Below are 14,485 nucleotides of genomic sequence, written 5' to 3'. Positions count from 1 at the left end.
ACAGACCTTCATATAGTGCGTGGAGTGTGTTAGCAGGCAGGGACTGCCTTCCTGACCCCTGGCTGGGGATCAGTTTATGCCCTGAAGCATGAGGATGGAGAGTTTATTTTATCCTAGGGAGTGTGACTCCAGGGGCTACCCCATTCATATAACAAATACCGACACTGGGATGAAACACCTGCACTTCCACAGCACTTGGGGAACACAACATGCTACACAAACGTGAATAGTTAGGCCTTCCGACATCCCTGTGAGGTATGTGAGGGTACGTCTCTGCTGCAAAGCGAAGGTATGACTGCAGCATAGGTAGGCATACCTGTGCCAGCTTTAATCTAGATGGTACCTAGGGTCTCTGGTGGGCTTGTACTCTAGTCACTAGCCTGTGTCACCACATCTACACTGCTACAGATATCCATACTAGCTAGATTAAAGCTAACATGGCTATGCCTACCCCTGCTACCATCACAACTTCCCTTTGCAGTGTAGATGTACCCTGAGGGATACAGGGACTGCTTCACCTCTGACAGAACTGCAGCTTCCGGAGCAGAATGTGGCGGCCATGTGAGGGTGCCCACCAACACAGCTCAGAGGGGATTTAGGGAAGCAGCCTATAAAATTTCCCTGAACTGAGATGTAAAAACATTCAATATTAATTTTGGCTCTTTGACTTAATAGCATCCAGCAGCAGAGAGTCCCACAGGTGAACAATCCATCATGAGGGGAAGAAACAAATTCCTTTCCCCCTGCATTTCAGATGTGTTGAGCCCTTTTACTTTCAATTCCAGGACAGAGCAGCGAGCCCCACGGATCTTCTCTGCGCTGGGCGTTGTTTGTTGATAAACCTCCACCCTAACCGTCTCTTCCTCTCTTCCTTCGCAGACCGAGGTGCTCCTCCTGCAAACACTTCCATGCATGCTTCCTTGTGCACCCAGGCTCCATCGCGTTCCCTAGCAGGGGTGTACGGGTGTGGAAAGGACTGCAGGATTGGGAGCTAACCTGCCCCAGGTGGAGCTTGCAAAGCTGACGAAGGGATTTGGACTCCTGGTTCCCGTTGCAGTGAACGGCATCAGCACTGAAAGCCTCATGCCCGTACAGCTCCTAGGACAGGGCCCTGAGCTCTGCCCGAGGTTGCTAGGTGCCACTGTACATTAACAGCCCTCTGACTCTCTCCTCAGGTGGACCCTCCCCCCACATCGCTGATGCGTCTAGCCAGGGGATCTCAGCAGCAAGGGAGAGCCTGATCCTGCTGTCCCTCTTGCTGGTGTAAATGGGGAGGGACTCCGCTGAGCGGCACCGATGCCAGCGAGGCAGGATCAGGCCTTGCAGAGCCCTCCTGTCTGTGCCTCCTGCTTGCGGCAGCACCAGAACTGCAGCCCCAGCAGGACAATACCAGGCCCACCATTGTCTTTAATGCGCTAAGAGCTTTGTTCTTTTCCTGGAACAATACAGTCCATCACGCAGCGGCTAAGCTAGCGCTTGTTTCCTCCCCACCCCCCACTCCCGACTTCTCTTCCTCCCTCTGCTCTCGGCACACGCTTCCCGGCTGCCCAACCCTCGCTCTTCCCCTCCCGCTGCACGTGTCTTCCGGCCAACAAGGCCTCTCTCCCCCTGTGCATGCTGGGAGCAAAGAGGAGCTGGCAACCTGGGACTTGCCAGCTGCCCAGGGCCCCGCTCAAGGAGCACGGCCCTGGTCCTTGCTGGCTCCCATCTCTGGGCCTTGCTCCTCCCCCAGGATGCCCGTGGCGACGTTCGGATCCACGTCCCGGCAGGTTACGGCCAATTCAGCCACTGTAGAAAACCTTGACGTAAGCTCGGAGACTGACACTGCTCCAATGCCCCCAGCTCAGCTGGCATCCACCAAACAAAAAGCTATCAATCGTTCCCCCCCAGCCACCCTGCTGGCGAGGAGGAATTACGCCCTGGCCTCTGGGCTGGTGCCGAAGGACGGAGGAAGAAGGCAAGTCCGGGGATGGGGCCGACCTACCTCCAGAAGGTGGCGTAGATCACCAGCAGGGTCAGCAGGGCCATACAGGAGACGGCACAGCCGATCATGAGCGGGACGGAGGGAGTGCCGGAGGGGTCCATGGCCTGCCCGGGAGGAGAGTGGGAGAGAGGTGCTGAAAATGGGGAGGGGAGAAGCGTCCCACCGGAGCCAGGTTCAGCAGCTGGAAGGAGGGAGCTCCCCCGAGCCACAGGGGGTGGAGCTGGCCAGTGGGGGGCAGTGGAGGGAGGGGGGAAGAATGGGTCTCAGCGCTGCCCCACGGCTGTATCACTCACAGTGTCCCTGGGGACCCAGAGGCTGCTCCCTCCCCACCCCAATCCCTGGAAAGCCCAACGTGCCCCAGCACACACCTCAAAAGCTCCTCCCCCAGTGAGCGGGGCACAGCCCAAGGCCCCCTGGCACCAGGCCTCTCTTCCCTCCCCCTCCCAGGGGCCCATTGGCCTCCTGCGCGCTGGGGCTTTGGGGGGGAGGGCGGGGTGGCTTGACCGCAGCCTCTGGGCTGCCAAGACACGTTCCTGGGGGCGCCTCTCCGTCGTCCTGCCAACCGGGCACGCTCCCAGAATACCAATGGCCCGGCTCGGCCGCAGGGAGCTGGGTGGCGCTCGGCTTCGGAGGGGATGGGGGGAGGGAGAACGCCCCGTCTGTGAGCGCTGGAGGGGGGAGCAGGACTCCCAGACATGAGGCAAGATGGCTCCTTTCACTTCCCCTCCCGCCCCTTCCCTCCTCCCGTCTTGCCGCCTGGAAGACCTGCTAATGAGCCTTATAAATCCCACCAGGCAGCCTGCCGGTGACTGCTGCAGAGCACTGATCTCAGCACACACTGCAGTGCGGGGGGGGCTCCGCAGGGAGATGAGAGGAGCGGGGGGGGGGGAAAGAGTGGGGCACTTCCCCACTCACTGCACAGCCACCCCCGTGCAAGAGGGTCTCTTCATGGGGGGAGGGGGCCGGGCTTTGCATGATGGGAAATCTCCAGGCAGCCGGGCACGGGACCCCTTCACCATAGCTGGCCCCCCTCTCACTACAGCCCTCACCACCGCGACAGGGCAATGCCCCTTGGCTTGAATTCCAGTGCCCCAGTGTCCTGCCCCGCCCCTGGGCTCGCCCTCTGTGCCAGGGCTCACTCTCAGCCGGCAAAGGAGAGAGTCCAACATTCGGGGCCTCGGCTTGAGAGACAGCACCTGGCCCTAGGGCGAGCAGCACGAGCCAAGCAGGACTCTGTACCCATAACCCCGGGGAGGAGAGGGACACAATGCCCTGCCCCACCCCATACCCATAACCCCGGGGAGGAGAGGGACACAATGCCCTGCCCCACCCCATACCCATAACCCCGGGGAGGAGAGGGACACAATGCCCTGCCCCACCCCATACCCATAACCCCGGGGAGGAGAGGGACACAATGCCCTGCCCCACCCCATACCCATAACCCCGGGGAGGAGAGGGACACAATGCCCTGCCCCACTCCATACCCACAACCCCAGGGGAGTTCAAGGCCAAAATGCCCTCCCTCCCCCCGTGCCCATAACCCAGGGTAGGACCGGGCCAAAATGCCCTGGCCCTGCTACCATTTGCCCATTACCCTAGGAGAAGACAGGGCCAGAATTCACCTCCCCCCCACTGCAACCCCTGTACCCATAACCCTGGGGGGAGGATGAGCAGCAGCAGATGCACTTTGTGGGTGCCACACACACCCCCAGTGGGTTTCTGGGTGCCACACAGCTTGGGCCCATCGCTCTCAGCATGGGATAAAGCGGCGTGGGCTGGGGACAGACGGGGGCCTGCGAGGAGCACCGAGCCCAGCCAGGAGGGCACAGGGAGAGAGCCAGAGCCGGGGAATGAGGGAATGTGAGAGCAGCAGGGGGAGAGGAGAGGAGAACGGGAAAGCGTCAGCGGAGGAGAGACAGCGGGATGGCGGGAGGTGGGGGGGGGATCTCGGGAGCCCAGCACAAGCAGCAGCTGTCTCCTTCCCAAGCTCTTCCCTCATGAACGATTCCAACCTGTCACGAGGAACGGGGGACCCCCCATCTCACCCCATCTCCAGCCAGAGCATCAGCTGTCCCCAGAGCCTCCCTCAGGCCCTAGTAGACAGCATCCTCCCAGCATCAAAAAGCCACCACCATCCTCCCACTGGGGTGGGGATGGCTGGTGGAGTTTGTGCACGTCCCAGCCACGCTCTCCAAGCAGGCAGGGGTTATCGTTACAGAACCCCAGGGATCAGCACTGGGTCCCACCTTGTGGCCTTGTTCCCGCGATGCTTCGGGACCCCCGCGACGATCAGACCCCCTCCAGCAGGCGTTCCCCGCCCGGCAATCCCACCCTGCTCCTGCTGCCGGTTCCCGCTCGGCTCAGGCCCAGCGACAGCCGAAGACAAGAAGGGGAACTGGAGGGCGCTGGGCTGGTGCCACCTACCAGGTCCTTGGGCAGCTGGGCGAGGACGGCGTAGGTGGAGAGGTGGCTACACAGGCATTTGGTGTGAGCCGGGAGGGTCTCCAGCGTTTGGCAGCTCTCGGTGTCCCAGTTTCCAGAGCCCGCATCCCTGATTAATGGAACGGGAGAGCAGGAGAGAGAGTGATTTAAAATGATCAAACACACAGAGCCCCTCGGCTTCCGAGCCGACTTAACCCTTCGCTGGCGCTGCCCACCCGACGGCCGCATTGGGCCCTATGGGGGAGGGGGTCTGAGCGGCGCTGGGGCAGGGTCTGGGCGGCTGCTTTAGCGCGTGACCCAGATGCTGGGGCAGAACCCTGCCCTTCCCCCCTCCTTGCCCCGGGCTGCGCTGACGAAAGCCAGCTCAGCTCCACGCCCCCCCATCCCCCTGCTCTTCCCCCCACCCCCAGACACTGATCCCTGGGGGGGCTGAACACTGCACACAGGCCTGATTTACTCAGGTTGCTGGCTGGGGTCGGGGGTTAAACTCCAGCGAGGAAGGGAGGGGAGCCCGGCCCCAGGGAGGGTGGATGGAGGCCAGCCAGGGGTCAGAGCCAGCTCCCCCACACCCCACCTGGCTTTGGCCTCTTGTTTGTTCAACCCACCTGTATTGAAAGCTAAGGAGACCAGAGGGGAATTAAATGAGCCAAGCCAGGCTCCAGGTAAGCGATACAGCCCAGGACGGGGAGCACCCATGCAACAAGGCATTACAGCAACTGCACACGGAACAGCACACCTGCGAGGCTGGGCACGCGTGTGATCCGGGGCACGCGCGGGCTCACAGACATGTGGCTGACTGCGTGCCAGGCCACACAAAGGTGTACGAAGCTGCCACTCCCAGCCAACTGGGGACACCCGTCCGCCCCTGATCAGCCCGGAGTTCACCCCTGGAAAACCCAACTGCGGCCTGAGCAACGCTCGCCCATTCCGGTCACCTTAGCCGATGGCACAGCTGGCACTGCCCTCCTGCGGAACTGCAGTGGGGGGGCGCCCTGTGCTGAGTCAGCCAGCCAACAATGCAGCCAGCAGGGAGATGCCTCTTCACCCCCCTCACCCCCCCCCCGACCTTGCTCTGCTGTTTGGAAAGGAAATGGGAGGGAATGGAGCCGGCTGTACCAGGCCCTTTCCCAGCTCTCTGGGCCGAGAAGCCTGCCTGCCCTACCCACGTTCCTGCCCTGCGTGTGCCGCCGGGGCCAGTCGCGGGCTCAGGAGCGGTGGTGCTATGGAGGGTGGGACTGTTTCTGGCCGATACATTTTGAACGTACCCACCTTCCTGCAAGCACTACTCTGCCTGGAGGGGCCACCGCACAGGGACGTGCCTTGGTGCCCAGGCAGAAATGTGCAATAGCATCAGCTTTGAAACACAGGACACCAAGGGCCCGCGGGCCCATGTGTCAGGTGGCTGTGCGAAGCCCTGCATCTGGGCATGCAAAGCCAGCAGTGGCACGCCCCACCATGCCCAGGGCTGGAGCCCCCAGGCTCACCCAGTCCCAGAGCCCACGGCTGGCATTTGCAGAGGTGCCAGGTTCCCGCACTGCCCATTAGCTTCTACTGGCATGCGGGTGCCCAGCCCCTCTGGGGACCGGGCTCTGTGACAGCAGGCACCATGGACGGGCACTGGGCCCCACTGGCCCTCACCTTGCAGAGTCACTCACGCCGCAGCAAAGCACTGCCACATGGTACCGGGGGGTTCACTGTGGTTCGGGGCTGGGGCAGCTGAATGCAGCTGGGGTAAAACAAAGGCACAGAGCTACCCAGGGCTGCTGGTTTAAGTGGCACCTGGGCGCCAAGCGCTACCATGGCAATGTCTGGGGAAGATTTTACCCTCCTCCAGCCAGGCATCCCCACCTGGAAGTCTGCAGCAATGGGCCCCTCATTACTGCTTCCGGATGGGCCTGCAGGCAGCCGGAGCTGTGGGATCTCCCTGCAGCTAGGGCAGGTTCTGGGCCTTGGTGCCCTTTCTGAGTCGGTATCAAGGCTCCCGCCCCACTGACTGCCCAGCCCTCCTGCCACATCAAGGGATTGGCAACTACCCACTCCGGGCATTGGAGAGCCCTTCCTGGGTGCGCATTAGCCATCACTTCAGAGATGCCAGCGATACCCGCTCCTTGCGATGGCAGCGGTTCTGCCCGCAGCTCCCAACGCCAAGGGGCAGGAGCCGCTTACCCAGGGTGTCAATGGATCAGGTCCCAGGCCTGCGTCCCTGAGAACTGGCTGTGTCCCACCACGTTGGCTGCACAGCGTGCGTCAACTCCGAGCCGGGGAGGCCGGAACTGAAAGCCCAGCCCTAGATTTTGGTCAAGTCCAGCCTCTGGCCCATCTCGAGTCCCTCCCCAGCAGGGCTGCACGGGAACCAGTAACCCAGAGCGGGGAAGGCTCTGTCACCCATCCCCGAGCCACTGCATGCCCTCAGGGCCCCGGCAGTGGCCTCTGGGGGGGGGGGTCACTTTCCGGCTTGGAGGTCGGAGCGTCACAGCCTGTCCACGGGAGGCGGCTGGCGTGGGACTGTACATCGCGGGAGGTGGGGGAGCGCGAGCCGTGGCTGCTGCGACGTGCCAATGCTGACAGAGTTACAGCGAGGTTGCTCTGCAACCCGAAGGGAGGCTGCAGGGCCGTGAGGCTGCGCTTGGCTAGATCCAGAGTTTGCAAGGCCAAAGGGACCCCCAGGATCGTCCTGCCTGACCCTCTGCCACGCAGGCTGCCGAACTCCCCCCACAACCGCCCCTGCAGGGACAGAAAGGGGCAGACAATAACGAGGTGCTAAAGCCAGAAGCACCCCCCCTTGGCACGGCCCCACTGGCCCCCAGCCCAGGCAGCACTGCTGTCAGAGCGCACAGCCAGGACCACTGGAGGCCACTGGCTCCCCCTCCCCAACACCACAGCAATCTGCCCCACTTTATCGCTCTCCCGCCCGAGCGCTGCACGGCCCTGGCTCTCTGCTCCAGCCCGTCGCTAACAAACTGCGTCTGGCAAGCTGCAGGCATCAATCTCCGGCTTCAAGCGGGCGCTAATCAATACCGGTATTAGCAAAATTAACCCACGGCCATAGGGGGCTTGGCCTCGTTCTGGTCTCCTCGCTCTTTAAATGCGGACGTGACCGCCCGGCCGGGGCGGGGAGAGGAGCCCGTTAGATCTCTCCTTGCTGTATAATAACCCGTGCGCCAAGGATAACGAGATGGGGAGCTTTGCTCGGGGCTCTGCCTGGGATAACGGGAGCTTTCAGCTCGGGGGAGTGGACAGCACCACACAGGGCCGCCCATCTGGCTCCCTCCAGCCAATGGCCAGTCCCCTCCCCGAACGCCAATGAGGCTGGGGCGGGGAAGGCATCAGAGCAGCCGAGGGATCTACACCCCGTTAACCCTCCAAGTGTGCGGGTGTGGGGGTCCCCTTCTCATCCTCCTCTCTCCTTGCCAAGAAGCCACAGGCTCGCCTGCCTCACCCACAACTCCCCTCACCCAGTCCCTGGTCCTACCCAGTCAACCTGCCTCTCTGCATGGGGCTCTGCAGCCAAGATGGGTGGGTGGGCAGTGCCCGTGGGGCGCTGGGGGCCTGGGTAGCCTGTGGCGCAGGGGAAGGTTTGCAGCAGCAGGGAGGCTGGGCACCTGCCCTCTCCATGTCACCCGCCGTTCCACGGCCCGGCTGACACTGCAGGGAGGGGAGGCGGCTGGCTCTCACCACCCCGGAGGTGCGTCCATCTCCCACGCTCTGCGGCGGGAGGACAGCGTGTAGGGAACGCCCTGCAGAGAGCCCGGCCTCCAGCACAGAGCCCTCAGCTACCCAGGAAAGGCAGGTGGGTGCCAACTCCAGACCCTGCAGGGGGACCAGGCCCAGGTCCAGGTGCAAGTGCCTGCCAGAGCTGGGGAGCAGAGGGGCTGCACCATGGGCAGCAAGGGGCTAACAAACCACAGGGGTCACCCTGACAGAGCCCAGGGCAGGCTGGCATACAGCCCAGCTGGCAGCGGCTGGAGGGGAAGGAACAGCCTGTGCCGCTGCTGGGTGAGCAGACGGGTGCCGCTCTGCGAGGGTGGGCAGGCTCCAGTCTCCAGGCAGAGGGTGCTGCCGTGGGGAAGGCCGGGGATGGGGAGGGCAGCACACAGGGCCCAGTGCACCTGTTCCATAGGCCCCAGCTCTGGCTCCAGCGAGCGGCAGGCTCTCCTCCATGGCACAGAGCCAGCCCCCCTCTTTGAGGCTGTTGCGGATTGTGGGGGAGTTAGGGCCCTGCACCCCTCTTCCCGAGATTCACTGCGACTCTCAGCCAACCAGTAAAGCAGAAGGTTTATTTAAGGACAGGAACACAGTCTCAAGCAGAGCGTGTAGGTACGACCAGACCCCCTCAATTAGGTCCCTCTGGGAGGTTCAGGGAGCTTAGACCCCAGCTTGGGGTTCCCTGCGTTGCACCACCCAGCCCCAACCGAAACTAAACTCCAAACTCCTCCCGCTGCTCCTCTCCTTTGTTCAGTCTCCCGGGCAGAAGGTGTTAATTCTTCCCACCCCCGTTCCTGGCTCAGGTTACAGCTCAGGTAGCTTCCTTCAAGGGAAGTCCCACATCCCCACTGCAACCCCCCTGCAACATTCCCAGGTCAAATCTGCCCTGCTCCCTGCTCCGTCACAGAGGCCCCGCCACCATCCAGGGAGCCCCCCGAGAGACACGCCGGGCCCAGAGCTGCACTCACGCTTTGGAGTAGTCCCAGGTGACGCACTGCGGGTGCGAGGTGCCCTGCAGACAGACAGAGCTGGGTTAGCGGAGACCCGGGGCAGGGACGGGGACGCTCCTTCTCTCCCCGCCCCCGCTCTCACCCGCCTCTCTCTGGCTCCGGCCATGGCGGGCGGGAGATACTCTCTGATCTGAGCACGGCCTGCTGCTGCCCCCGTTAGCCTCATGACTACCTGCCCGCCACAGCACGGGCCCCTAGAAAGTGGCACAAGGGAGGGCACCAGCAGGGGCCACGGCGTCGGGTGTCTCAGCAGCACTGAAGCCAGGCAGACTGGTAACACGTGGCCAGGGAAACCTCCCCCGCAGCCCCCAGCCAGGGGAAGCGGCAGCAGCTCTGGGCTGCGCCTCAGTCGCCCAAGGTCAAGCAAGGCTCTATGGGTGGGGACTGAGGGCACCGAGGACTGGAATAGCAGGGGTATGGGTTTGGATGGCAGGGCACTTGCCCAGCTGAGAGGAAGGGCGGGCACACAGGACTGGGACTGCAGGAAGGCTGTGGGTGGAGCAGGGGCCCGCAATAGCAGGGCATGCAGGGGTGGGTGACGGGTGAACATTTCTCTGCCCTCGTGATGGGGCCCGGCGGACATCTGAGACCCCCCTCGGAATGCACAGCACTTACATTGAGCATGTGGGACAGCTCCACTGAGATCAGGGGCTCCGTGGGCTTGGTCGGCGGGCGCACGGTCACGGTGAGTACTCGGGACGTGACGGCCAAGGGGCTCCTGTGGAGACGAGGGAACACGCTGGAGCCAGGACACAGCGCAGGACGTTACAGGCTTCAGGACAGGGCTCTCTGGGAGCTGGTACGTCCTGCTGTTGGTCACACGCATGTTGCGTGTGTGTGTGTGTGTGTGTGAGAGCATGTGTGCGCACACAGCGTTGCAGGACTGTCTTTGCTCATGCACCACGTTGTATGAGCTGAGTGTGCATCTCCTTACACACGGTATGTATAAATGATGAGCAGTGAAGGGGCCTGACCTCGGGCATAACTCCGGCCCTGGAACTTCCCTGAATTTAATTCCTGTCCAATCTAAAACGCACGTTTAAGAAAAACTTCCCAGCTTGATGTAAAAGTTGCCGAGGCCGGAGAATCCACCACCAGCCTGGGGAAGTTGTTAATTACCCTCACTGCTTTCCAGGTGGAATTTGTCTCGCTTCAGCTTCCAGCCATTGGACCTTGTTCGATCTTTGTCTGCTAGACAGAAGGGCCCACTATCAAATTTCTGCTCCCCGCGGAGGTACCTCCAGACGGCGACTGAGTCCCCCTTTCCCATTCTCTGGGTTAGGCTAAACAGGTCAAGCGCCCGGAGTCTAGCCCTGTAAAGCATGTTTTCCGCTCCGCTCCCCGTGTCGCTGCATAGCCACAACTGGGGATGGTTTTGCCTGTGCCTGGGCATTGTGTATGAACGTCTGACTCCTTGACCATGCATGTGTGTGTGTGTGTGTGGATACACCCCCCCTCCCTCTGTATGTCGGGGGTGGAGAGTGTGCACAGGTGCAGTTTTGTCTGTGCATGGGTGAAGTGTGCGTGTATGGGGGGGTGTATATACACACACGCATGTGCCCATGAGTGTGCACAGCCCTCTCGGCTGTCCCACATTTCAGACCTGAACTTTCCCCTTCCCGCACAAACCTGCTGCTTCTCTCTTTCTCCTTCCTGTTTTCAGCTCCTGACAGCAGACGCAGGCTGGAGGAACCCTTCTTTGAGTGGCACTGGCTCCCCGTTCTCCTGCCTATGCTTGCACAGCAGCCGGCTAAGACATGGGCTGCCGGGAGGCGCTGCCTGGGGATGCTACGCTACAGAAACCCAGAAAGGTGCCTGCTCTCATCTGCTGCCCCCTCGCACCTCCAGCGCCCCCCACCCTCCAGGAACCAAACCTCTGCCCACATATGGCGCCATCTGTGCTGTCTTGTACCCTCCCCCAGCCTGGTCCCCAGCCCCAATAGGGTCCACCCTCCCCCTTACCGCACTTGATCCTGAACCCAGGAACCAGATCTGCCCAGTGCTCAGTTCTTCCCCTCTCCCCACTCACGCTCAGGACATGCAGCAATAACTCCAGCAGGGTCACAGCTCAGGGCACACGGCTGTGTATCGCCCCCATGCAGGGCCCAGCCTTGTCCCCCCCCACCCCCACCCCACCCCATAGCTGCATTTCAATGTAACAAGAGACTCAGGACCCCACCATCCCCTGCCCCATTCAGAAGCCCTGGTTCCTGCCCCCATGCCCCGGCCGGCCACCCACCTGGGAGGAGGTAAGATGAGCCCCAGAGTGCGGTACAGGATGGCCCCGATCACAAAGTACGACGACTCGTCCATTTCTGCAGAGAGAGAGGGGAAGGGGACAGAGCAACGGTGAACAGGTGTCCCTGGCTTGGCTCACACCCCAGCTGGGGACGGGGACACACGTGGCCCTCCTGGAAAGGGCTGCAAGTCGTTACGCGCCCCCCTCTTCCAATGCACACCCTTCCCCGTAGCCTGGGAATGCAGACAGGCCCCTTCCCCTGCCCTCTGGGCGATGGGGATGGCTCCATCCAGAGGAAGAGGTTACAGTGGGGGAATGGAAGCTAGGACTCCTGGGTTCTATTCCCTCCCTGCTGTGACTCGCTGGGGTACGTTGCTGAATGGCTCCGCGCCTCTGTTTCCTCGCCTGTAAAAGGGGGTTAACGGTGCCGACCCGCAGCTGGGAAGGGGAAGGGGAAGGGCTTTGGGAGCCCTGCTAAAGCACCACCATGCAGGGGGAATAGCAGCCGTCCCCAGCACATGCCAGTCCAGCCAGGTCTGTGTCCCAGGATGCACTTGGCTACCCAGCCTGCCTCTCTTCTAGTGGCCCATCTCACAGCACAGCCAGCAGAGTCTGACACCCAAGTCCAGCCCAGGGCGTGTCCCCCATGGAAAGAGAGAGAGGGCCACAGGTGACCCAGGTCCATGTCACAGGACGGCCCCAAAGCCCAGCTCGAGGGCAGCCTGTGTTCACCCCCCAGCCGGTGCCAGGCAGATTTTTAACCAACATTAACAGGTAATTGAAAGATTAAAACCTTCACTGGCTCCATGCGCTGGGCGGGGAACCACCGTTTGCACTTCTTTACAGAGCAGCCATGGAGAGAACGGCAAACCAACTGCAGCCGCTTGTTTGCATCCGCGTCCAAACAACCGTCACAGCAGCCAAACCAGCTGGCACGCACATGGGCACACACAAATATACACGCACACACACGCAATCACATGTGACTATGCACACAAGGCACATGTGCATTTGCTCCCATGCGAACTTTGCAATAACTCCACACCCGCACACACATGAACAAGGACACCTGCATCATGCACACGCAGATGGGGATGCAGACACACGTGCATTTGCACACCTGCATGCAAACACACACCTCGCCCGTGTGCATACACAAACCGACACACACACACACACACACACGCGCGCGCACACACACGTAATCACATGGGAACAAACACACAGACGCACACACAGCCACCCCTGCTGCTCTCCTCCCGGGGGCCCCGGCCCTGCCTTACCAGAGGAGGAGAGGCTCAACACCGACTTGGGGATGAAGAGCTTGTCCTCCGAATGGCGGGCCCAGTCCTTCATGCCCCGGCGCCCCTTCATGGGGAAGTTGATGTCGCTGGAGACGGCCGAGACGGGCTCTCTCTGGATGCTGATCACTGTCAGGGAAGCGACAGGGAGAAAGGGTCACTTCCAGCTCACGCCTGCCTGGGCACATTGGCCAAGCTCACATTGCCCGGGCGTCTCTGCTCACGGGCCTCCTGGGAGCCCGCCTGGCGCAGCCCTGCGGGGGCCACGTGCCTCCTGCCACCTCCACTCCCCAGGGCTCCCAGCCTCTCTGCTGCTGCACTGGCCTGGGACCCCTCATGCCCCCCTCAGAATAAAGCGGCCCCAGGCCCTGCCACCTCCGCGGGCCGCCCCAGCCCGGCCACTCACCCAGGTTGTCGGTAACCACAAGGGAGCTCTGGAAGGCCTTCAGCGCGTCCCCCACCAGGTGGATGAAATCTTCCACCACCTTCATGAGGTGCACGGAGCCAGGGGACACCTGTGGGCACAGAGAGGGGGAGAGGCTACCACAGGGGCCCAGGTACGGCGGGGGGAGAGGAGGGGAAGGGGGCTAAAACAGGGGCCCAGGTATGGCGCGGGGGAGAGTAGCGCCTTGCCACATGCCCCCACTGATGGCAAATGGGGCAGGAAGGACCTGGACGGTTCCAAAGGGTCCCCCCAAATCATCCGCAGGGGACACCCCAAACTTCCCAGAGTGTGATCCAAGCCATGCTTAGCCTTACGGGAAGGGGCGGGTGTTGTGGGGAGGGGGTTCCCTGCCCAGGCACCGGCCCCAACCCTTTCATCCAGAGACCCTCTCCCCACAGGCGGCCCCCAGCCCGATACCTCCCACCGCAGCAGACAAGGCCCCAGAAAAGCTCCCAGACCAGGTGCCCTCTAGATGGGGCTGAAGCCAAAGGGCCACCTGCTGATTGGGGCGCCTCCTTGCTCCTCCAGCTTAGACCGGGCACTGGAAGGGCAGCCCCACACGCTGGGCTGGCAGCACGGGCACCATGCCACCCCCTGCTCCGTCGAGAGCCTGTCACAGCCACAGTCGGGCTGCGCCGGCCGAGCGCCTGCCTCCCTGGCCGGCTGGCGCCCATCCCTAAGCGGCCGGCTCACCTGCTGGGCGTCCTCCCACTTGTCTCTGTTCTCCAAGTCCACCATGTAGCTGACCACCTGGAAGAAGCGCTGCAGGGAGTGGAGGAGAGGAGAGGGGGCGTGAGGGGGTGGCTCGGTGACGCATGGGGGCATGGGACAGGGCATAGGCGCCGACTCCGCGGGTGCTCCGGGGCTGGAGCACCCATGGAAAAAAATTGGTGGATGCTCAGCACCCACCGGCACCTCCCCGTGGCCCTGCCCCGCCTCCCTGCTCCAGCTCACCTCCGCCTCCTCCGCAAGCGCGCCGCTGTGTCCTGCTTCTCCCCCCTCCCTCCCAGCACTTGCGCCACGAAACAGCTGATTCGTGGGGCAAGGAGGGAGGGGGAAGAACATGGAGTGCTGGGGAAGAGGCGGGGCTGGGGCGGGGATTTGGGGAAGGGATCCAATAGGGGCAGGGAGGGGGAGGAGTTAGGGTGGGGACTTTGGGGATGGGGTTGGAATGGGGGCAGGGCCAGGGGCAGGGATGGGGTGGAATCGGGGCGGGGGGCGCGGGCACCCAGCGGCGCCGGAGAAAGTTGGCGCCTATGGGACAGGGGGCTTCCCCCGGCCATGTCTGGGAGCCTCGAAATTCCACTGCCCTGAGAGTACCTGCACCTGCACCCCCAGGCAGCCCTGCCACACACACAC

At 62.5% G+C, this 14,485-nt stretch overlaps 1 protein-coding gene across 9 annotated transcripts in view; it reads right to left on the bottom strand.

The window, feature by feature from the left end:
• ADGRB2 (adhesion G protein-coupled receptor B2) overlaps positions 1 to 14,485 on the bottom strand; it is a 153,844-nt gene that overhangs the window by 18,375 nt on the left and 120,984 nt on the right. For all 9 annotated transcript variants that reach the window (XM_065576656.1, XM_065576657.1, XM_065576655.1 and 6 more), the window contains 8 exons: positions 13,820 to 13,888; positions 13,088 to 13,196; positions 12,664 to 12,810; positions 11,381 to 11,456; positions 9,757 to 9,859; positions 9,100 to 9,143; positions 4,409 to 4,535; positions 1,985 to 2,088 (listed from right to left, as the gene is read on the bottom strand). In XM_065576656.1, coding sequence (XP_065432728.1) covers positions 1,985 to 2,088; positions 4,409 to 4,535; positions 9,100 to 9,143; positions 9,757 to 9,859; positions 11,381 to 11,456; positions 12,664 to 12,810; positions 13,088 to 13,196; positions 13,820 to 13,888 — 779 coding nt within the window. The remainder of the gene's footprint in view (positions 1 to 1,984; positions 2,089 to 4,408; positions 4,536 to 9,099; positions 9,144 to 9,756; positions 9,860 to 11,380; positions 11,457 to 12,663; positions 12,811 to 13,087; positions 13,197 to 13,819; positions 13,889 to 14,485) is intronic.

Source organism: Chrysemys picta, chromosome 23 (assembly GCF_011386835.1).
Source record: "Chrysemys picta bellii isolate R12L10 chromosome 23, ASM1138683v2, whole genome shotgun sequence".
In the NCBI taxonomy this organism is placed as follows: Eukaryota; Metazoa; Chordata; order Testudines; family Emydidae; genus Chrysemys; species Chrysemys picta.
Note: the sequence above shows the minus strand (reverse complement) of the source record. Positions and strands in the feature narration are given on the sequence as shown.